This window comes from Phyllostomus discolor, chromosome 5 (genome assembly GCF_004126475.2).
Source record: "Phyllostomus discolor isolate MPI-MPIP mPhyDis1 chromosome 5, mPhyDis1.pri.v3, whole genome shotgun sequence".
In the NCBI taxonomy this organism is placed as follows: domain Eukaryota; kingdom Metazoa; phylum Chordata; class Mammalia; order Chiroptera; family Phyllostomidae; genus Phyllostomus; species Phyllostomus discolor.
In genome coordinates this window covers 26350541-26373378 of record NC_040907.2, presented here as the reverse complement: position 1 = coordinate 26373378, position 22838 = coordinate 26350541, and the positions used below count along the sequence as shown (strand labels likewise).

The following is a 22838-nucleotide window of genomic DNA, read 5'->3' as shown; positions in this document are numbered from 1 at the left end:
AAACCTGCAACCTAGGTGTGTGCCGTGACCAGGAATTGAACTGGCAACCTTTTTGGTTACAGGACAACGCTCCTACCAACTGAGTCACATGGGCCAGGGCCTGAGTACCTATTTTAATAAACATCCTTTGTCATCTTAAAGTCCCTGTAGCTGCACTGTTAGGGCCTGGTCAGCCTGGTCTAGAGCTTGGTCCATTTATCTTCACAGTCCTCTTCTCACTGGAGCCTTTCAGAGGCTACACTGAACAACGAATATCTGCAAAGACGGGGAGGGAGGCCACAACGGTGGTCAGTACATACCTTGGTACCACTGGCTGGGGTGGCTGGAGAAGACGGCATGGACGTGCAGCTGTGGTTACTCTGACTCGCGCTTGAGCTGGAGCGGGTAGGGGAAGCTGCTCTGGAAGATGGTTTGGACCTTCGACCCCGTGATCGGAAAGGGGTCATCCCCTGGGATGCTCCCTCAGGTAGGATGAATTTCTCTCTAAGTTCAATGTTAGTTCTACCTCGTGCTAAAAAGGGAATAAACACACGCACACACAATAGTTAATCTTAAGAAATATGTCTCGATGGTCATATACCTGCTTGACCCCATGAAAAGTTATATAAATGATAGACTTAGTACAACATTCGGATTCTTCTAAAATAGAGGTAAATTCACGAGCTAGCAGCTTTGCCATGATTCTTACCCATAACAGACACATGAACTAATAAACCCTTTGATATGCTATAATAAAACAATCTTTCTACACAAAGTGCCATTGTATTCTGCTGTCACGAGCATGCCAGGCCACTGTCTGCAGGGGCAAGCACGCTGTGGCCGGTCAGAGAGAGCAGATGAAGCAGTTCAGACCTCTGGGATGGGATCAAACCTCTCTTTCTCTCTCACGGGATGTGTACTTTTGCTAAGCTTTTGAAAGATACTTGTTAACGAAATAGTGGAGAAAAACAGATGGTTGAAGCTGACATGGTCCAGACTCTTCTGTTTGAATTCAGTCAATAGCAATCCTAAAAGGGTCCAGGAACTTGGGTCCAGTAAAAAAGATGAGGATAGAATCATTATGAAGTAAACATGGGAGGAGAGAAAGCTCAAACCATGCACAAAACTTGCCAGTGAGGTATTTATTTGGTAGGTCAAAAATTTAGAATGGTAAGAAACTGAAGGATGTCTGTGAATGGGAGAGGAATGTCAAGGTGGGAAAAAGTCTGGAAAAAGCACTGAAAGTGCTGTCCCATGGGTTTTGGATTCATTCAGAAGATATCAAGTATGGTCAATATGAATGTTAAGTGTGAAAAATACTACTAGTTTAAAGTAAGTAACTCCTCTGGAGTATGTTCTTAGATTTTTTTCTCACCAGAAGGTATTATCCTGCAAAAACCTTCTACCTCCTCATTCACTTTGCAGAATGTACTGGACAGATCTAAACAAATGGGACCGCAGGTGAAGCCAGGGGAAAGGAAACTATTAGAAATGAATTATTTGTGTTTTTTTATGTTAGATTTTTTTACTTTGGCTAGAAACTGCAAGTTTAGAAGATTACAGGTAATTGTGCCCACTCCACTGATCTCAAAAATTTAATACCCAAGTAGACATTCTCAAGTAATGTATGAGTATATTCAATTTACCTCACTCTGGCCAGTGCTCTCTGTATGAGGCAGGATAGGGAGGAAGGGAGGGAGAGAACAAGAACACACCCATACGTGTGCAAATAAAAATCTGCAAACACAACAGGTAAGAACAGCTCTCTGCTGCCATGAAGTGCATGTCGGTGGGGGTGGGGGGGTTTACTAACTGTTCCCTTCTTGAAACATGCCCCCTCTCTTGGATCTCTGCTTTTCTTCCTTCCTGCCCACTTCTTTACAACTCAGCCCCCCAGGTTCTACCTGCAGTTCTGTTCTCCCTCTTAAGACTTTCAACCTAGTAATTCCCTCATCCACCTGAGACTTCAGTGCCATAACTCATGCCTGACTCCCAAATACATCCCAGCACTGGCTCTACTCCTGAAGGTCAGAAGTTATGTCCAATCACGGATTAGACACAATCAACGCCAGATCCCTCCCTGGTGATGGCAGTTTGGTCTACCACTCCACTTTGTAGTGCTTCGTAAATTCCTGAGCCTTTCCACATCCTCCTATACTGCAAGGTTCACATAGCATCTTCTCCACCCAGGAAGGCTGTAATAGGAGTCCAGACTGTATTTCTCATAGACATTTCCTACCTGTAAATAGCTCAAAATCCTCCCATGGTCTTTTACTACTTAATAGCAGAATTTCCCAAACTGATGTGTTGTGTGTTTTTTTTAAAACAGATTTTTAGAGGGCAAGAGAGGGAGAAAGAGAGGAAGATAAACACTGATGTGTGAGAGAAATTCATTGGTTGCCTCTTACATGCCCCCAACTGGGGACCTGGCCTGCAACCCAGGCATGTGTCCTGACTGGTACTTGAATGGGTGACCTTTCTGTTTGCAGGACTATGCCTAATCCACTGAAGCACACCAGTCCGGGCCCAAACTGAGGTTTTTGAGAAGTTTCCTACAAAAAGGAGTTTACTAAACTCTCTGTGCTACCTCCCCCACAATCCCGACTCCTGGAGAACCCTAATGCAGTCATCATTTTGTAAACTCTGGGGGGTCCTGCAGTGAAGAAATATGCGTTTGACCATGATTTTAAATTTTTTTTGAAGATCACATCTTTGGGACCAGACCATGAATGCAGCCATTTCAAGTTCAGTTTTTCAACAACCAAAAGAGTCCACCATTTTCTGAGGGACTTAAGCTGGCCACCTGATGTTGGCTGGAGCAGGCCTACTAGTTAAAATTCATTCTAAGCTATTGGTTTAATATGGGTAGAGTTTTAGTTTGACCAGATGAAAAGAACTTCAGGGATGGATAATGGTCCCAAAGAGTGTGAGTGTACATAATGCCACTAAATTCAGTTCTAAATGGTTAAGACAGTAAATTTTATGTGTGTATTTTACCATAATTAAAAACAAGACAGTTCTAGGCCAAATTATACCATTTAAATCTTCATGAAGTTCTAGATTTTCAATAAAATTTGGGGTAATCTGTCTAATGCTCAAAAATCAGTAACATCTACCAATCTGTTAGGCAGGGGACACTGTTTTTAATCTCCACCCAGAACATCATGATGACCTTTGTCACACTTGGGTTCAGAAACTGAACTCTGCCATTCTAGCAATACCAGTAACCTACCTTGTTGAGTATTTTTACCTTCTACATTTCGCTAAAGCAATGTGCTGAGATGTTGTTCATCCCTTTAAACAGATGTGTAAAAGGAGGTAACAAATGATCATGCACATTGGTATTACAAAAGTTACTCATTTTATACTGTCCCTCAGTATGAGAGTCTCTATGGCCCGGAGAGCCAAGGATATGCAACAGAAACAAATACAAAATCTACCTCCAGTGGCTTCTAGAAGCCACAGTAATCCTCATAGGATCTCAGACAGTTCCAAACAACTTTTCTTTTTGTGCTGTTTATGCCTTTTCAAGTCATTTATTATATCCACCCCAGCCCTTAACTGTTCACTCCTTGCACAACTTTTATTTGACTAGCTGTAGCTCATCATGATCATCACGAGTGGAGTCATGATATCTAAGACTGCCGGGGAGTTCTTGACTCTGCAGCCAGTGCAGTCGGGATGATTATCCAGCTCTAGGAGAACTCCTGGAGAGACACAGAGGAAAGCCTTACCTTGTGTGCTTCAAGGATGCTGAAAAAGGCTACTATGTTCCATAGAAAATAGCTATTAGATGGCCCTCCCAAATTTCCTTGGGATTATAACTTTCAGCTAATAAGAGAAGGACAAAGCAGGCAGTGTTCTTCTTGGCCAGCAGCATGTTATCATAAATAGAGCAAGTAGAGCAGGCAGCAAACAGGCAACCAAAGATCCCAGAATGCCACATGCAGTTTCTCTTTTGTTTGTTTAGTCCAATCATACATGACACACACACAAAAAAACCTTTATTAATAGATTTAGAAAGGAATAATGCTGTTTACTGAGTTAAAGTTAAAATAAAATATATTATTCTACTCATTTAAAACAATGAAAGGATTTTTATACCAAAGAAATTTAATATAATTAAATTTTAAAACTGATTATACCTTTTCCCATTTTGACAAGAATAGATATTTTCAAAATTAACTAATTTCTTAAAAAAGAACCTCCCGATGAAAATTATTAGTCTCATTTGAGTAAATGCAAAATGAGTTAAAGAGGAACTATGTGAGAAATGTACCCTTTAACTCTAAATGTTTCAGAATATGACTATGACTATGACTTCCGAAAAAGTTACATGACTATACTGTAAACATTCCTGCTAGGTTTACAAATGAGCCTTAAACATGTAATTACACAGGCTGAGCCAGTCATATGCACATAAAAAGGGGTGGTGGGTATGTCAGCCTTGGACACACACCGTATGGTGGTCAGCAGTACATACGCTAGAGCCAGACTATCTTGGATTGGAATCCCGTTTTTGCCATTTATGAGTTCTCTATCCTCAGGCAAGTTATTTAACTTTTCTATGCTTCCATGTCCTACTCTGTAAAATGGAGATAATAATAGTTTCTATATCTCACAAAGGTGTAAATGTTATTATTTGTCAAGTGCTTATAGTAATGTGTGGTGTGTAAAGTTACATGAGTATTTGTTAAATAAGTAGAAACTCAAAACAAATTCTATGGGTTCTGTCTCAACAGTTTTTATGCTGTCAGCTTATAATGGAAAAGCTATGGTTTGGCTACTTGAAAGCATTCATAAAGGCAGCAGTTACCACAGAGACAAGAGGTGCTACAGTTTAAGAAGCAAAGCCATTCTCAACAGGCTGGGATATGGGGAAGAGGGACAAAGCTTAAAAGCCAACCTATGGGAGACTGACTGGAAATCGAAGAGCTGGAATCAGAGCGCTTTATTTTACTCCCAGGATGGTGAACTAGAATAAAAAAAAATATAAACACAAAGAAACAGACAAAGCAGGAAATGCAGAAACTGGTCAAGAAAGACAAACTGGCAGACAGTGGGGGAACCTCCTGTATACCCCGTGCAGCTTGGCTAATAGGAAGAAAGAAAGGATGCAGCTGGAGAGGATTTAGCAACTGGAATTTGATCACTTCCCCTCCTCCTGGTCAAGGGAGCACCCCAGTCCTTCCCTGAATGGGAGGGGCCCAATATGCTCCTGGAGTTTCAGGCAAAGGGATTTGGAGCACTAGAGGGGAAGCCAAAAGACTTCTTTCACGATTCTTTCTAAGCTAATGTTTATTTAACACCTCAAACTGAAATATTCAATGACACCAATAAATGCTCAATTCTCATTACTGTCTCCCTGACAGTATCAACCTGTTCTGCTTTCTCTCCTTGGTCTACTCTGTCACCTCGAAGTTCTGATCCGTGCTAGTAAGAACATCTGGGCAGCTGAACAACAAAATACATTAACAGACCCCCAACACTTTGCATAAGCATGAAGATCAGTGGTAAAGCTGTGTTAACATGTAATTCACGCTTAGGATGGTTCCTTACCTCGGCAGGGGTCATTCTTCACTAAGAATTCATCCAGGGCCATCCATCCTCCACCAACTCGAACCATCACCGTGCTGCGCAGGATGCGGACCAGCCGCAGCTGCTGGGAGTCCCCAAACTGCAGGACCAAAGGGAAACTGATGAGGGGATGCACCTCAGAGCAGGCCTTTCCAAAGCAGACTGTATTCAGATGCAATGGCAACTTGACAGTTTGGGGAGAACTTTAACTCTCATTATTCTGTATTTTTCACAAAAGAATTTATGACACAGAAAAGCTGAAATGTAAAGCTAAGACTGGTGTATTGGAATAAAATTAACTTCTGATGGTCACACCTCTGGCCAAAGGTGGAGGAAGGAGGATAGATAAATAGTTAACTTAAATGGATCCTTTTAAACATTCTGCCCAAATTTAAACCCAATAATGAAATGCTTTATTATGCCAGTTTGTTTTCATAAAAGGTGAGGTGGATGTCAACTTCTGAATACAGTGTGCTCAAGTCAAACGGAGAACGGCAAATAGTTCAAGCCTCAAGGAAACCCTTGCAAAGCACCATTATTATTACAAGCTTAGGAAAAATGATTTCCCACACCAGGTTTTCAGAAATAAACCCAAAGTATTCTCTAATTGTGATGTTACCAGCAGAAAAGTTTCTTCAGCTGAACATGATTAGATAGTATTTATATGAAAATTTAGTTGAAGAAATCAAATTTTTGATTTACTATGTCGATTATATTCAACAACTGTTTTGGGATGTTTGACTTTCTGGTATTTTATTTCTTACCTAACATTTCTACTTCTCGGTGCTGTTAACATTCTGAAGTTTCCCACTGCATAAATTACCCTCTTCCCAAAATAAACTAAGAGACAACAGAAGAGAATCATGCTGAGATCCCAAAATAAAAACCAATGGGCTGGAGAAAAAGCAATCCTAAAATTATTTAAATCAAGGAAATGGTGGGAAGACGGGAGAAGGGACTATCTAATCAATTAGGATTTTCAAAGTTATAAAGGAGAACTGTAACGTTGAAACTAGGCACAACAGCTGAAAATGCAAGAATGTTTGTGAAGGACACATCACCAATCACCCTCAAAATTAATATATTTGTAATTATCTGTACTGTGTTACTTAGCATTGACTCAAGTGCACTGTTTATTCAGGCAAGGTAACTAAAAAAAATTTATCATCCCACTCGCCAGCCCTTTACTTTGAAAATAAGAAACAGTCCTATATCTTTCATTCCATACAGTTTTCAAGTTCTTACACAGAGTGACCACAGCAACAGCATGGTGGAGGGTGTGTGAGGAGCACTGAAGTGGGGACCCAGAGATGTGAGGGAACAAACGTCCTGTTCCGGGAAGGAAGCTGCCCTTTCGGCCTCTGCCGGAGCCTCCCCTTAGATGCTGGCCCAATGGGGTAAAAACAGGGAAGCCCTTAGAAAGAAACTGAGGATTTCACCAGCTTCAACAGCAGTGACAGCTTGAGTCACAATTGGGGGTTCTCTCCAGGAAGGTGAGGAGAGGAAGGAAACAAGGCCTGTGTATCTTCCAGAGTAACTCAGGAAGGAATCCCAAGATGTACTTTATTCTTACATGACTGTGTCCTGTAATTTATTTATCAACCTTTACTCTTCATACCATTCCTTTTCTCTTAATTTCTTACTAAAGCTCCCTCTGAAAGACTCTAACTTGTTTCTGCTGAGCTATGGGGAAAGGGGGTTTGAACCCAGCCAGTAGCCAAAGTGTCTGGGGAAGCTGAAGGTGGAGTGACGTGTGGTGGATGGGGTTATGGCAGCTCTAAATTTGGGGATGCCCGATGGCAAGGTGGCTCAGTTGGTTGGAGCGACATCCCATACACCAATAGGCTGCAGGTTCAATCCCTGGTCAGGGCCCTTATAAAGTCAACCAATCAATGTTTCTCACACTGCTGTTTCTCCCTTTCTCTCCCTTCCCTCTCTTTAAAATCACTAAACATATCCTCAGGTAAAGATTAAAAAAAGGGGGGGAGGGTCCTGATCCTGATAGAGCTGGGTATCAGTGAGGCAAAGACCCCTGAACAGTGCTTAGAGGCAACAGTAACTTGTTTCCTATTCTTAAATGGAAAATCCCTCACAGTGACGTGGGTTCTTGCAATGGCTATGACTTAGCTGTGTGACTGTCAGCATGTGATCCTTTAGGCCTCAGGTGCTTCATGAATAAAATGAACTTCATAATTCTGATACCATCATGAAATGAACTCATCCAGCCCTCTGCTGGTCAATGGAGCAGACAGGAGGACGCTGAACTTCAAAGGGGCCCCTGGTGCCTGCGTGCAGTCATCGGCTAACAGTCACTTCCCTTAGGTACTACTTGGCACTCTTTCGGAACGATTTATTTAAACAAGTTTGACTGTTCTTGTCTTTTTCTTTCTTTCATCTGTTCTTCCCACTGGCCCAAAAGGTTACTATAGTTTGTGATTATTGCAGTGCCTGGAATTTAACACTGATCGAGGATCTCAAATTAACTATTTCTGATTTCATATCACAAGACAGATTTTACCCATGCAACTTCCTTCCATTTGAAGACACAGGACCCACGAGCCCTCAAACAGATATAAAAGGTTAGAGTTACCAAGTGGGGTCAAAAGCATTCAATCTTTCTGGCCAGTATCATTTGATCCCAATAGATTTGGGCTGGTTGGCCATAATGTGCAAACTTCAGGCTATGGCCAATTAATTATTATTTCTACACTATGCTCTCAGGTACCTTATAATGGTAAAATCTAAGTGCAAGTAACTATAAATATTCATAAGGTATTTAAACAGAATATTTAAATACCCCAAGACTTTTTGACTTGGTGTACATTATAAAATTGTGTTCACTGTCAAAAGACTTTGGTGCAAGTCAGAACGGTGTTGTTTGGTATTCTGACTTCTGACACAGAATTACACTGCCAGGCTTTTAGACAAATGCACTGATACCAAAGGTTCAATCTTCCCTGAACCATACTACTGTTAACTCAGCCCAGCATTACATCATCATCTTCAGCCAACCAAATTTTGAATGGAAAATTTCACTCCTTTTTACAAAATATAGACTTAGTAACATCTTGCTGCTAAGACAGCTCTACAATACTAGGCCTGTTAGCAGTCTCTCCACTTGGTAAGACAACCATATGTGACCCAGGCATGCTTCAGATCATGTGCTCTCCCCACAGCAAAGAACAGGCAGCATTAACTACACAGACCATTTCCACTGAGAAGGAGAACGTTGCAAGGCACACTGTACCTGATTGCCGAGGAAGAACTACAGAGAATAAGTGTAAAGGATGAAGGAAGTGGAAGAAAAAAAAACACATTTTATCAAATCAACACTAAGAAATAAAAATCATGTAATCATGTTACCAATCTTCAAACATAGTAACACATGTTAAACATTCTTACCAAGCATGTGGTTTCACAAATTAAGAAGATCGAACTTTTCACACTATGGTGTTCTTGTAACTCATTTCTCTCATAGGTAATTTAAAAGAAAACAAGAAAACAAAACCCCAAAAGCAAGCATAAGAATGCTTGCAGTTTTTTAACTAAGTGCCCTGGGTTAGTCCAAAGCAGAGTCACCAAACCCCTGGCTGAGGGCAGCACAGCGTGCTTTTGGTGTACTTAGGAGACATTTTTGATGTACTATTAATAGAACCTAGACTTTTTTTTAACTCTTTTTAACTCAGTGCATGTAACTGTAATTTGACAAAGCCAAATCCTTAAATCCTCTTTGCCAAATTCTCTAGATTTGTCTAGAGAATTCCTGACAAGCTGCTGATTATATTTCAGGAGCCCTGTTTCAGACTCTGGTCCTGAAAGAAGCTAAAACACAGCACAGTCCTCTGTTAGTATGGCCACACTCAGCATGGCTTTCCAGGGAAGACTACTGACCCTGGCATCACCCAGGGCACCCAGGCCCTGTTTGTAGCCCAGCTCAGGGCAGGGAAAGTATCCCCCTTGGGGCCTTGTCAGAGTTCCTCCAGCTGTCTCTGAGCCCAGGAGCCTCTGAGGCTCACAATGACCAGCTCTTGGTGAATGGCCAGCCATTAGATAATTGCTTCCTTATTCTATAGTAGAGGTGTCTTCATCTCCCTGAAGCCCTTGGTGAATAGTAGAGAGGGCTCTGAAATGTCTCCTACATTGAAGCACAAGGTACTGTAAGCTAGATATGGCACTGTTTTTCAGATGGCACTATACAGGGCACTGTGCTTAGCCCATCAGGACACCTGACACCTGGAATCTGTGGAGACATCTCTCAGGTCCCACTGGCTCAGGTCCTCCAAGCACTGGCAGTGGGGTGGGGAGATCATCGAGTCTGCTGTGTGTCAGGTTGCGTTCACCTGTAAGGGCCATGTAGGACAAACCACCACCACAAAAGGACTGCTTTTCTCTTCCTTACCCGGTATTTATTCTCTCCAATCTGCTCCACCTGAAACCTTTTTGCACATTTGCACTGAGCCACTTGTCTTGTGACCTATTGGTTGTGAACAGCAGCAAAAAAAGAAAAGTGTGAAGTTAGCTAAAACAGCAACACTTCCTCTTCAAAGAAACAAAGATTTTTACATGTGAACAGAGAATCTATTCATTATGCACTTTTAAGGCATTTCAGGATTTGAAAGATACATTTGTCTTCTATTCCAAATTAAAACACATTGTTCTTACATATGGGATACTTTAGACATTCAGAGAGAAAAGTATAAGAAATTCCCAAGTAACTATAAAAAGCATTCTTCCATCCTGTTCCAAAATTCCTTCAGAGAAAGAAATGTGCTAATATGCACGCATCAATATCAACTAATAAAGAAAAATTTGAACTGATCTGAATTTCAACCTAGGAGCCCAAGATTCCCCAGAAGTTGGTCCTGGGGAGTTCCAGGCCACTCCCAAGACAGGCCACATTGCCCCTACCTTCCCAGGATCAGTATGTCCTGGGATGTCCATGTGCTACTAATCTATTTGCCATTTCAGTTCGATACAGTTCTTAACTAGATAGACAGAAAGCTTGGTGGGTATACACAATCTTAGACACTACTTTACATTTCACTCTTAAATGCTACATCTAAAGATGTTCTAAACAACACAGTATCTGTGAACCAAATAAGGTTTTCTGTAAACTTTTAGAGCACCACACAGATGTGACTTGCTTGGTAAGAAGTCATCTAGACCAGGGGTGTCAAACTCATTTTCACCAGGGGCCACATCAGCCTTGTGGTTGCCCTCAAAGGGTTGAATGTAGAGCCCCTCGCCCCTAGTTAACTGGTTACACTCATATAGTCCTAAAATTATATTCAGCCCTTTGAAGGCCACCACAAGGCTGATGTGGCCCTTGGTGAAAATGAGTTTGACACCCCTGATCTAGACTGAGCTACAGTGCAATAGCCAGGGAGTTTCTGGGGTGACGTCACCCAAACAGGATCCCTAAAAAGAACTCCATCAATAATCACCTCCCAAAAGACAAGTCCCAGCTCTAAATGGCAACTGTACCCACTCAAACTCAAGAGAGTAGAAAACCATGGTCAGACATGTACTCAAGATACAATTTAGTTCCCATACCTCATCTTCAATTTTATCTGCATCAGTTGTTGGTCGGTAAGCATCCTTATTGGGATGAAGAGCGGCCACAAATTCATAGTAATCAATGTAGCCATCCCCATCTCGGTCAAAAATGTCAGCGACAGCTGTCATCTCTAACTTGGTAGTAGGGAACTCTGGAGAAAGTTAACCACATTTGGAACAATAACTAAGAGGGCTTACCTGGGTGGAGAGTATATAAATATTACTAAAAAAAATTATGTCTTGATTTTCTTCCCAAAAAGCAACAGATGCTCAACTTTAGAAAACCTAGAAGAAGGCTACTTACTGTTAAGTGTTCGCTTAAACTACCCTGCCTCCTATGCAATTAAAAAAGTGGTATTTCAGATATACGAAAGGCATAAACAGAGTATTATAACCACCCAGGGACAGACCACCAACTTAAGAATTTATTTATTCACTCTACTATTATTAGATATTTAAATTATTTCAGAATAGTGACAATTTGGAAGTGAGAAGATAAAATTTCTTCTGTTTATATGATTGCCTTAAATTCCTGAAAAGTTGCTTTCCAAAGGAGGTGACTATTTACAGTAGCAGAGTGATTTATTAAAACATCAGCCAGACTGCACTGTCTCTGGTGGCTGTCCACTGTCCCACTGTTTCCAGAATAAAGTCTCATCTCTTCACTGTGGCCCATGAGCCCCTGCACTAACTGCCGGTGCCTACCCTTCCGACTCTATCTCCTGCACTCCGGCCGCGTCAGCCTTTCCATGCCCGGAACACACCATGTTCTCTCCCATCTCTGCACTCTGTACCTGCTGCCCCTCTGCCTTTCTCTTCCCTCGAATCTTGCGTTGGCCGGATCCTTCTCATCCTCTAGGTCTCAGCTCACATATCACCTCCACAGATAGGCCCTGCCTGGCTACCCTTGTAAAGTAGTTCAGCTGTGGGATGCGCTTTGTGATCCTAGCAAATCACTTAACTACTTATGCCTCAATTATTTATTTTCCTAAAGATAAACGAGATCATACATTTTGTAAGCTGGTATATAGATGTCAGAAACTGATATAATGAAAAACTTATTTTTTCAAACATTCTGCTTAGAAGCATATCACTCACAAAAATTAGCTCCTTATCCACACCTCAAACATGTTTGCTTCCACAATGTGTCAAACCTGCTTTTTTATTCCCAGCAAAATGAGGTTCTTTTCTCCATGAAAATGACAGACCAATTTTAGTAAGCAGTTAGTTACATTTCTTCTCTAAGACTATAGCTTTAACTTCATAAGGACTGTTCAGCCATATTATCATCTGCTTCGACACAGTAAGGAATCCAGGTGTGACCATGTCTGGAACTATGACTGGACTCACTGGATGCTAGAATGCCGTCGATAAATTCCTGACGTGTTATCTTCCCGTCCTGATCCTTGTCAATTCGCCGGAAGAAATCCATAACCCGTGACTTTTTGTGGTTCATCCAACGCATATACTTTTTCCTCCAGACATCAAAGTCAAAGTTGGCAAATTCCTTCAACTATATAGGAATCAGAAGTGTTAGCAAGACCTATATTTTGGCCTTTAAGTCTGCCCAGAGCACACCAAAACTTTCAGACACTCAGTAAAGCCATGCAGGCCTTCTGGAGGAGCATCGACAATGATATTTGTGTTGCTTCTTTTGTGAAGGCACCATCTGGCTCCTTCACGAAAAGCCATGATTACTTACATGAGCTGTGGCGCAATGGAGCAGCAAAAGAAAGTGACTGAACCACCACCATGGGAAATGCAGTGCAAGGAGAACAAGAATGGGGAGGGCCAGTCTTGTTTTCCCTTTGCCCTTTTTCAAAGGATCATCCTCTTACATGTAAAAGGACAAATTCTACCTTGGAAGAGAAGTGCTTTTTAAGCACTCCTCACTTCAGTGGGTTTTGAAAGAAACTATGATCACACAGGGTCCCACATCAGAAGGCTCATGTTTCCCACCATTTTCTGAGATGAGATAACTGGAGTTCTGGCTGGAAGCATTAAGAATCCAACCTTGCACAGAAGCATGGATTCTTCATGTCACCACAGGGGGTGAACTGTCTGTCTGACTTCCATGTTAAACATTTGGCTCTGACAGACAAGAGCAGGCCCATGAAGTGGGCAAGGTGATGTTTAGCTACTTGGACCATGTTAGTGATATTGACGCAGAATGACTTAAACAGTACAGCAGTTTTCCCCTGGTCTTTCAAACTGCAAAGTTGGAAGGAATGGGGACAAAAAGAAAAAGCCAAAACCAAATATGCTTCAAGCTTAACTCACCTACTACAAAAATAACAACAAAAAACACAGAACACTCACTTCTGGGCATAGCTGCTTTGATGTGCACAAATGAAAAAATATAGGCAATATTAGAGGTTTATTTTAGAAAGGGTGGTACTATATTTTTTAGACTGGTGTTGATACTTCAAAACAGACTTGCTTTTCATAATCTAGTGAAGGATAACAGAATAGCAAACAAAGATCATAAAAAAATTACTCTTGCCCTGACCACCATGGCTTGGTTGGGCATTGTACTGCAAAGTGAAAGGTCACCGGTTTGATCCCCGGTCAGGGTACATGCCTGGGTTGCAGGTTTGATCCCCTGGTTGGGGTGCATACAAGAAGCAACAAATCAATGTTCTGCTCCCTCTTTCTCCCTTCCTTTAAAAATAAATAAAGTCTTTAAAAATTACTCTTATTTCATAATTGAGTAGGCTTATATCTTTAAAGGGTTCAACAACAGTCATTTTTGTGATAAGCTACACTCCTGGAGGTAATTTTGCAAAGTTATACTCCTGACTCTTGATTGCAGCCAAAAAAAGGCTGCAATCAAGAGTCACAGGCTCTCAGGGACTGGCTGGTTGCTTGCTTTCTGGCCTGCTCTGTTGAGTGGTTTACTCACATGTGTCTCCCCCCCCAATCTCTCATACTTTTTTTTTAGATTTTACTTATTTATTTTTAGAGAGAGGGGAAGGGTGGAAGAGAAATATCAATGTGCTAGAGATATATTGATTGGTTGTCTCTTGCATGTCCTCAACTAGGGACCTAGCTCACAACCCAGGCATGTGCACTCACTGGGAATCAAACCGCCAACCTTTTGGTTCACAGGCCGGCACTCAATCCACTGAACCAAAACCAGCCAGAGAGCACATGTGTCTTTTCTCCTAGGGGGCCTGAAGGACAGAGTACTGGCCCAAACTGGTCTGTTTCTATGTCTGAAGAAGTAGATCAAGGCACCCAGGTCATATTTAGAGGGACTCAGAAGGGCTGTCTTTAATAAAAGTCATCTCCCTCCAGGAATGGCTGCCTGGCAAGGCCTTACCTCCTCCAGTCTATCCAAGGCATCATTCAGCTTCCGCTGGCGCTCCAGCGCTAATAACCACACCTGCTGCCAGCGGGCAGAGAGCTGGTTGATCCGTGGGTTTTTTGCTTCAGACTGTGAAAGGATTGGCATGGGAGGAGGTGTGGGCTGACTTAGGGTCTTCCCTAAAAGGAAAAATAAGCATGAGATTAGAAAAGCTGGTTCTGTCAGTTCACAAATAGAAACACTGTCACATGTATGACTTAGAAGATCTTTATAATGATACCCAATCAGCAACAGCAAAGAAACATGGAATTTGGCAATACGTAGTACAAAAAATTATTAATTTCAAAACCGCTGATTCTCCTCTGAGCCTACAGGTACTTGTCTCATTTTCAATCAATTCTGTCCTACCTTAGTGAACTGAGGAAAAGTCAAATCAACTAAAACAGCGATGGTTCTAGAGAAGCTCATTTAATTTATTATTAAATTAGTGTAAACCAAATGTAAACAGCTAGCACCAATGACCAAAACAATGGGAAGGCCACAGCAAAAAAATGTGCGTTATTGTTTTAATATTTCATGCCAATCCAAAAAAAATGGGGTTTAGTTGCTGCATGTCAGTGTTAATAAAAAAGTGAGTTTCAACAAGAATTTAGCTCAAATCCAATGGTTTTTAAAAATGCAAAGGACATTTTTGGTAGGTATTTGGAAAGTGCTTGTCTTCAGCCAGCGGGAGCGAAGCACCCCGACAGAGCGGCGAGACACATACTGCTGCCGCTGCGGGCCTTATCCGTGAAGGGCCCGTGGGCGGGCTCCACAGTCTTCCTTTTGTACGTCTTTGTGACCCGGTCCATGTCAGGCTGTTTTCGAGTCATTTCTTCCATAAATATCTGTTAAACACAAACAGGGAAAAAAAAAAAAGGAGTTGAGAGTTTTCCTGGACTAAGATGAAACCAGGAGACTTCTTATTAACAAAGGCCAAGTCCACGACAGACCAATCGATAGGTAGATGCCTTTGTACACTGTGTCACTCATTTCAAGAAACACAACTGAGCAAGGTACTTTACCAGGTGCTAGAGACCTGGAAGAATAAGACATGGGTTTTCACTTCAGGGACTCACAGGTGAGGAAAACTGGAAAGTTAGAGAAATGAGTGCCATCCTTAGTGCCAAAGGAGGACCTAGGACAGCACCTAGCAGCAGGTAGATGGATTGTCTGTTCTGTAACGTGTAGCTAAGACCCGAGCGAAGCCTCCAGGAGCCAAGAGCAACTCTGGTTGACAGCAAGGAAATGAAAGGGGGGCCTTGGCTAGGTCACTCAGTTGGTTGGAGCACTGTCCTATACACCAAAAGGTTGCAGGTTCGATCCCCAGGTGGAGAGGCAATTAATGTTTCTTTCTCACATAGATGTTTTTCTTTCTCTCTCTCTCTTCCTTCCTCTCTCTTTCAAATCAAAACATCCTCAGGTGAGGATTAAAAAAAAATGGAAGGGAGCTGGGTGAAACAGGTAAAGGGATTTCAGCAAAAATAAAACAAAAATAGAAACAAAAACTCATAGACACAGACAATAGTATGGTGATTACCAGAGGGAAAGGGGGTGGGGAGCAGATAGAAGAGGATAAAGGTGGGAATAAATGGTGATAGAAGGAAACTTGATTTTGGGTGGCAAACAATACAATATACAGATGACATGGTACAGAACTATACACCTGAACCTACAGAGTTTTATTAACCAATGTCACCACAGTAAATTCAATTAAAAAAAAAAGAGAAAGAAAATGAAAACAGAGACCTCAGTCCTACAACCACAGGAAATTAATTCTGCCCACTCCCTGAATACACCTCAGTGAGAACTGCTGCACTGGCTGGCTAACTGAATTTCAGCCCAGTAAGGCCCTACGAAGAGGACCCAGCAAAGTCATGCCCAGACTCCTGGCCCCACAGAAACTGTGAGATATATGTGTGCTGTTTTAAGCTGCTAAGTCTGTAGAAATATGTTAAGCAGAGGTTTAAATAGGATAACAGGGCAAAGGAAGTGGATTCCATGAGCAACTCAGGAAATACATGACCACATGATGCAATTAAAATACCTGATGCTCGGCGATGAGGGCTTTAACTCGGTCAATGTTCTGAGGGATTGGCTCCTGATCCCGCTGAATGAGGGTGGTCTCAGCCCATTGGATCCATGCCAAAAGTTCTTCCAAGAGCTCAGCGTTAGCCACCAGTTCTGACAGAGCTGTTTCAAGACGCTGCTGGTGCTGCTTAGCCCACGTCAGGACCTTGGGGAGAGAAATCACGGCCTCTTTCAGTCAAGTGAATCCCTTTGTTTTCAAAGTCCCCTTTTATGTGATCCTAACAATGACTCTTTAGGGCAAAGACCACCCAAACAGTTATGAGACTCAGCTCTTACTCCAGGGACAGAGCTGGGTTAAGAGCTGGCATGAGAAATCACTTCTTCTGAAAGCAAATCTAGTGCGTCCTATTAAACACAGGACTTCTGAGGAAGGAGGAGTACTTCTGAGGAATAAATACACAGTGTGCCGCTGGGAGTCATCGGCCAACACGTCACACTGCACTAGCACCAGTCTTCCAGATTCCAGCATGTTGCCAAGAGGAGTCATTACTAAAACACTAACTTAATCTTGTGGGGATATTTCCAGTGAGTGAAAAACTTCTTATGGGGGGGTGGTGCTCTGCTGTATTTTATCATTGTGAAGTCATTTTATCGGGAACGTATACTCTCCTCTAAAGCCTACCTCCTCAAAGCGAGCTCGGATGATGGTGATCCAGTGTTTGATGGTAGTGATGCAGTCGGGGTGGCAGACAGCCAGGATGACTTCTCCCATTGTCACTGCTGCGTTCACGTCCACTCGCTTTTCTTCCACTTTCTTCATGAATTCCTAAACAAACAAAAATTGGAAAACAAAACCTTAAAAAAATAAAAACAAAACCCTGCACTAACAGCACTGTTAGTTTACATTGTGAGGGGGGCAATTTCAAGGTATTTTTTTTCCTACATGTATTTATTGGCACAGCCCTCTAAAAGCCTCCACTGGTCTGGCAGGAGTTGCTGGCGTTTTCTTTCCAGTTCTAAAAGCCGTAAGAAGATGAGGAGTCTACACCAGAATGACTTTTCTCTGCTATAGATGACAAGGACTAGGGACACAGAGGTATGCCCCTTTCCCCAAACTGGGCATGCCTATTTTCCTATTCTGAACTAGTTTCTCTTTTTAAAAAGTCCTGTTTTTTATTCACTTCCATGTGTGTAAACAATCTTGGGCAAATAACAGTGATAAAATATTACTATTTAAAAAAAATACCTACAACAGTACAACAAAACCAAGATTACAATCTCCCAGTGGGTAACTCAAAAATGAAAGCAGGAAACATTTCCCATCTCACTAGGGCAGACACGCTGAGGCCCCAGATGCTGCATGTCAGGTAGCTGGGTTATGATGTTCTGGGCAGGCTGATCTGGGCCTGCAGCAGGTGACAACGAGGAAAGTGAGACAAAGCTGTGTGCGAGTCAGTAGTAAAGAAGCTAGAATACTCCATGTTTTTCTTTATAAAAATACCATGATGTCTGACTTATTTAGCACTAGCACGTATTATGTTTGCAAAAACGAATGAACAATCTTTAAGGTGCCGCAAACATTGCCAGTCATTTTGGTTATTCCCGCTAAATTATAAGCTGGGCTCCTTCTGGTTCTGCTCCTTTGCATACAAGGTCTGAAGTTCACAAGCCAAGGCTGCTTTCCTTTGGTGGCGGGGCAGCCCTCACCGTGGTGGGTGGCATGGGTCACTGTACCCTGGGGCTGGATTACCTTATGGGTGTCAATGAGAGACTGCAGGGACTCTGTGTCGTCAGGAAGTGCTCCACGAAAGCGAAGTGTCTGCTCTGCTTCAGAAAGCCACTCCAACAGCATGTGGACTGTGTCCCGAAACTCTTCCGCCTGAAATAACCAGGCACAGAAGATTGAATGTCTCTCTGCAGCTAAGGTCCTGGACACTGGGGAGTACTTGGGAAAGGGTCCAGGCCTAAACTTCTTAGTGCACCACAGGAATTTGATGCCCTATCACAGTCCCACAAAGGTTATCTCTCATTTGTAGTCTTTGAAAGTGAACTGAACTCATTATTTCTCTAATACAAATCAGCATTTAAATACTGTAGAACATTCAGAATATCAGAGTGTTGGACATTATATTCATTTTGAGATGGGCTGGAACTCATGCTGATAAAGTAGCTAGAATAAATCTGCTCAACACATCCCCTGGGGTTATCCCAGCAAACGTCTCTGACCTGTTTTAAGGCCTGCTCAAGTCGGCTTTGTTTGGAGACGGAGAGTTTACACACAGTGTCCCAGCGAGTACTCAGTTCCTGGAGCTGCCCTTTAACCCACGTGGTGTCATCGCGACTATTCTCAATGAGCTCTCGGCCTGACCGCTTCAGAACCTGAACGGTTCCTGTTCGCTTTCCCAGTTCCTTCTGGAAAACCTAGAAAACAGAAAAAATTAGTTTGACAAATGTTTTGAATATAAGAAACAAAACCACAGAGAAAGTCATCATTTAGTTCAATCTTCCCTGGTAGGTTCCAGTCATGTGTCTTTTATGCATAGAGGGTGGCAGGATGATGCATAAGAAAACAACCAGAAAAGGTGGCTCTAAAATAAGAGCAGTGTGACTCTGGGTAAGTTGCTTAGCTGAAGTCTTAGTTTCCTGATCTGTAAAATGGGAGTACTGTTATATAAACATTTCCAGAATTGTGGGAGTTAAATAAGAACATATATGTCATGCACATAATGTAATTTCAGGGTAAGCTGAAATGCTTTGTGTTGAAGTCCGAAGACACTGTGCAGCTCAACATAACAGGTATAGGTTATACTAAATATTGGTGCATGTGATACTGGGCTTATTAGGTTCAGAACCAGTAAAAACACCACTCATTTTTGCAGAGTCAGTGGAAATATATGTCTGAGGGGTTCCTGAATTTAAATTCATTTTGTGACCCAACTTAGAGATACAAACAGGAAGAGGGCAGGGGAACTTCAAAGTGAAGTTTACACATTGCCAGATCTGAATCTAACCAATTTTGGTAAATTCTTTGTGACTGATGCAGAATCCCAGCCACAGTTTGTTTAAACTTGCAGAGCAAGGAGCCGCCTCACTGACAGGCAGAGATTCAGACTATTTCAGACTTCCTTTCTCCCCTAGAAGTTAGCAGGAGCAGAAGGCACACAGAGGTGGAGGCCTCAGTGGCTCGGCCCTACATGCAGTCCAGAGCTCACGCCTTACCTTATGGGCATCCATGAGGTTCATGACAAGGTCGAGGTCCCCGTGCACGGGCTGGTCCTCGGCCAACTGTGGCTCCACCTTGTACAACCAGTCGACCAAAGCCTGCAAAGCGTCCATGAACTGGCCTGAAAACAGCAGGGCCTCCTCCAACTTGTGCTGCCTGAGAAAAGTACACAAACCTCACTGTTTTTAGATATTTTTACGAATGGTCCACAATTCTGACCACTGAAAAGGAAATACTGCTTCAACACTATATAGAGAGGGACCTCCAAGTTGGAATGGCAGAAATTCAGTGAAAAGTGACTAGGAGAGATGCCTAGACATTTTATATCAAACCACTCTTTAAAATGACTTAATTGTAGTATAGCAGACAGGTAGAGGCGTTTCCGGCACCTTAGAGCCAAGTGGTTATACACATGGACACACCCTAAAAATCAAGGTCCGTCTGCTCACTTTATACCACTCCAGCACAGTATGACGGTCTTGGTAATGACCTGGAGTCAGGGTTCAATGCTGAGCTTAAACCAGTTGTGAGATCCTGGGCTCTTCTTCACCTCTTTGAGCCTCAGTCATCTCACCAAAAATTTGGGAGAGTAAATTATATAAGGGATATTGTAATACTCAGTATGGCATAGTGGGTACAAGTAAATAAAAGTACAGCTTTTAGAACCCAACAAAATAGTTTTAAATCCCAGCTCTGTAGCTTAGTAGCCGGGTGACCACAGCAAATTTAAGAAGCCTCAATGGTTTCCTCACCTGTAAGATGGGAATAGCTGTACCCACCTCCGTGGTCATTATGAGGATTTTGTGACTAGTAGGCATTGTTTTGCACATACTTAGTGGTTGTTGCTCAGTACAGGTCAGATGTCATGATGGTTAAATGAGGTGATACATGTAGAGGTTTTGCACAGTGTTCAACACATAGGGAGAACCCTTAATGAGACAGCTAGTGGTATTACAAGTTGGTAATTTCTAAATAGAGTCATACGTTGGTATTCATTGACTTCAAAAATTATCAAATCCTGAAATCGTTGTATTTTGATGGGACAAAAAAATTGTTCCGGCACTTGGCACTTGCTAGAACTTGTGTTGAGTCACAATGCCATCCCACAAGAAAAAATGCCTCATCATTTGGTACTGGTCAGTTTCAGCATCCATTGCAAGTTCCAGAATGAATGAATGAGTACTGAAGTACCACTGTATTCATAGTGACTGATCTATTACTGTGGGCTTCTCTCTTTCTAAGTTAGTATAGTTCACATTGAAATGAGAGAACTTGACTTCATTTTACTCAAAATTTTCATAACTCAATGAAATAACTGGAGATACTGAAATGCTATAAAACCTGTTACTGATGCGTAAGTTTTATTACCATTTTATGGAATCCAGTATTAGTCTCTTAGTAGTTTTGGGATAACATACAGACCCATTAAGGGGACATTCACACTTACCTCTCCACAGACTTGCCACACACAGTATCCCATTTGTCTCTGACTTCTCCCAGTAAGTTGTCAAGTTTCTGAGTGTCATCAGAAAGCAAAGTCTTTTCTTTCAGGGCTCTGCCAGTTCTAATTGTGGTATCATACACAGGCTGTTTGCCACCAAGGGTTTTCTGAAACTCCTGTTCCCAAAAGAAAAAAAAAAAAAACAAACCAAACACTCCAATGCTGTGAGATGACACCTTGGTTTGGAACAAAGGAAAAATTTTGTGTTTCCAAGTTGGTAATTAGATGTAACATAGTTTGACTGTGATGATTTTTTGAACTAAAAGGAGTAAGAACTTATCCTTAAGATCCTTAAGAAAGTTGTAAGTTTTCGTTTGTCTTATACAGAAGTGCCTGTTTCTAAAGTCTAGAATTTCCAACAGCTTTAACTGGTTTACTCCCACAATCACTTTGTTTAAACTGTTATTTAAATGAGCAATTGTCACGGTTAGACACTGTCTAGACAAAATGAAACACTGGCTTCATCATCTTGAGTCTTTTACCCAGATATAATCTTTAGTAAATACCAAGCTCAGGGCCTAAAGCAATAAACTGTTTTACCTTATGCTTAGAGAGCTGAAGTTTAATTTTGTCTGGGTCATTAGATATCTCCAGCTCTGAGTCCAGGTGACTCTCTGCATCTTCTAGCCAGTCGATCAGTTTTTTCCAGGCTTCATGGAACTATAATTACATAAGAAATAAGTTATAACAGGCAAGAAATAAGAAATAAGTTATATAGGCAAACTATACAACACTTTTACGTGAACCAACCCAGAGACTCAACTTACCACCCAAGGTTGTTCAGTACATTATTATCTTCCTTTTGTAACTTACTTGTTTTGCCCTCTTCCTGGCATCATCCAGTGATCGCCCTCTTTCAACAGATCGCTGGACAACCTTCTCCCATCGAGACTGGACACTAACCAACAAATTCTTGATCAGAACAACGTCCTGTTTTTGGCTAAGGAACTTTAACTGATTCCCAGTTTGATCCAGCTCAATGATCTGGTCTCGATGAGCATTTACTTCATTAGCAAAAACCTGGGGGGAAAATGTTGTTGTGTTTAAACTGAAGGTAAGACAACACAGCATCTCTTTCAACTAGTTCTTTCGAAAGGAAGGCAACATCATAGTGTCAGAGTTACCTTGTGCTCCTCTATCTGGGAAAGGACAGTGTTTAGAATCAGGCTGGGAGGAGAAGCGATGTTTAAATTCTGTTCTGCCAGCGTCAACCAGTTGATAAATTCTTGCAGGGAATTTTGGAATTCTGTTGCCAGGCCGAGGGCCTCTTCCAGCTTTGACTGAATTTTAATGAAAACACACACACATGAAGAAAAAGAGCCAAATTAAAGAATTATAGCTTCAAGGACAAAGGCATGAATTGTACACCCAATGAAATGATCTCTAGAAAGGAAGCCTCATTTAACCAACCTCCAAACATGCCTTGTTTGCAAAGAAGGGGACATTTTAATGGCAGTGTCTGAAACAACTGTATATGAAAAAGGAAAGAGCACAATTAGCAGCTGAGCTGCCTTCTCTGCTATTTCCCCCTTCCTGGGACGTGGAAGAACAGGAGTAAAACCAGTCACAATGTAAGTGCACAGTTCAGTGGTAACAAGCTTCAGATCTTCAACTGCTTTGGGCAA

The 22838-nt window shown here is 41.9% G+C and overlaps 1 protein-coding gene across 1 annotated transcript in view; it reads right to left on the bottom strand.

Annotated features, from left to right (window-relative positions):
* The window catches only part of MACF1 (microtubule actin crosslinking factor 1), a 325706-nt gene that overhangs the window by 5296 nt on the left and 297572 nt on the right, over positions 1–22838 (bottom strand). The window contains 16 exon segments of the mRNA XM_036027482.1: positions 300–511; positions 5539–5656; positions 9956–10030; positions 11110–11264; positions 12463–12625; positions 14435–14598; positions 15186–15306; positions 16506–16694; positions 17172–17315; positions 18240–18368; positions 18716–18910; positions 19709–19868; positions 21160–21329; positions 21754–21873; positions 22027–22233; positions 22338–22493. Of these exon segments, the coding sequence (XP_035883375.1) occupies positions 300–511; positions 5539–5656; positions 9956–10030; positions 11110–11264; positions 12463–12625; positions 14435–14598; positions 15186–15306; positions 16506–16694; positions 17172–17315; positions 18240–18368; positions 18716–18910; positions 19709–19868; positions 21160–21329; positions 21754–21873; positions 22027–22233; positions 22338–22493 (2478 nt within the window).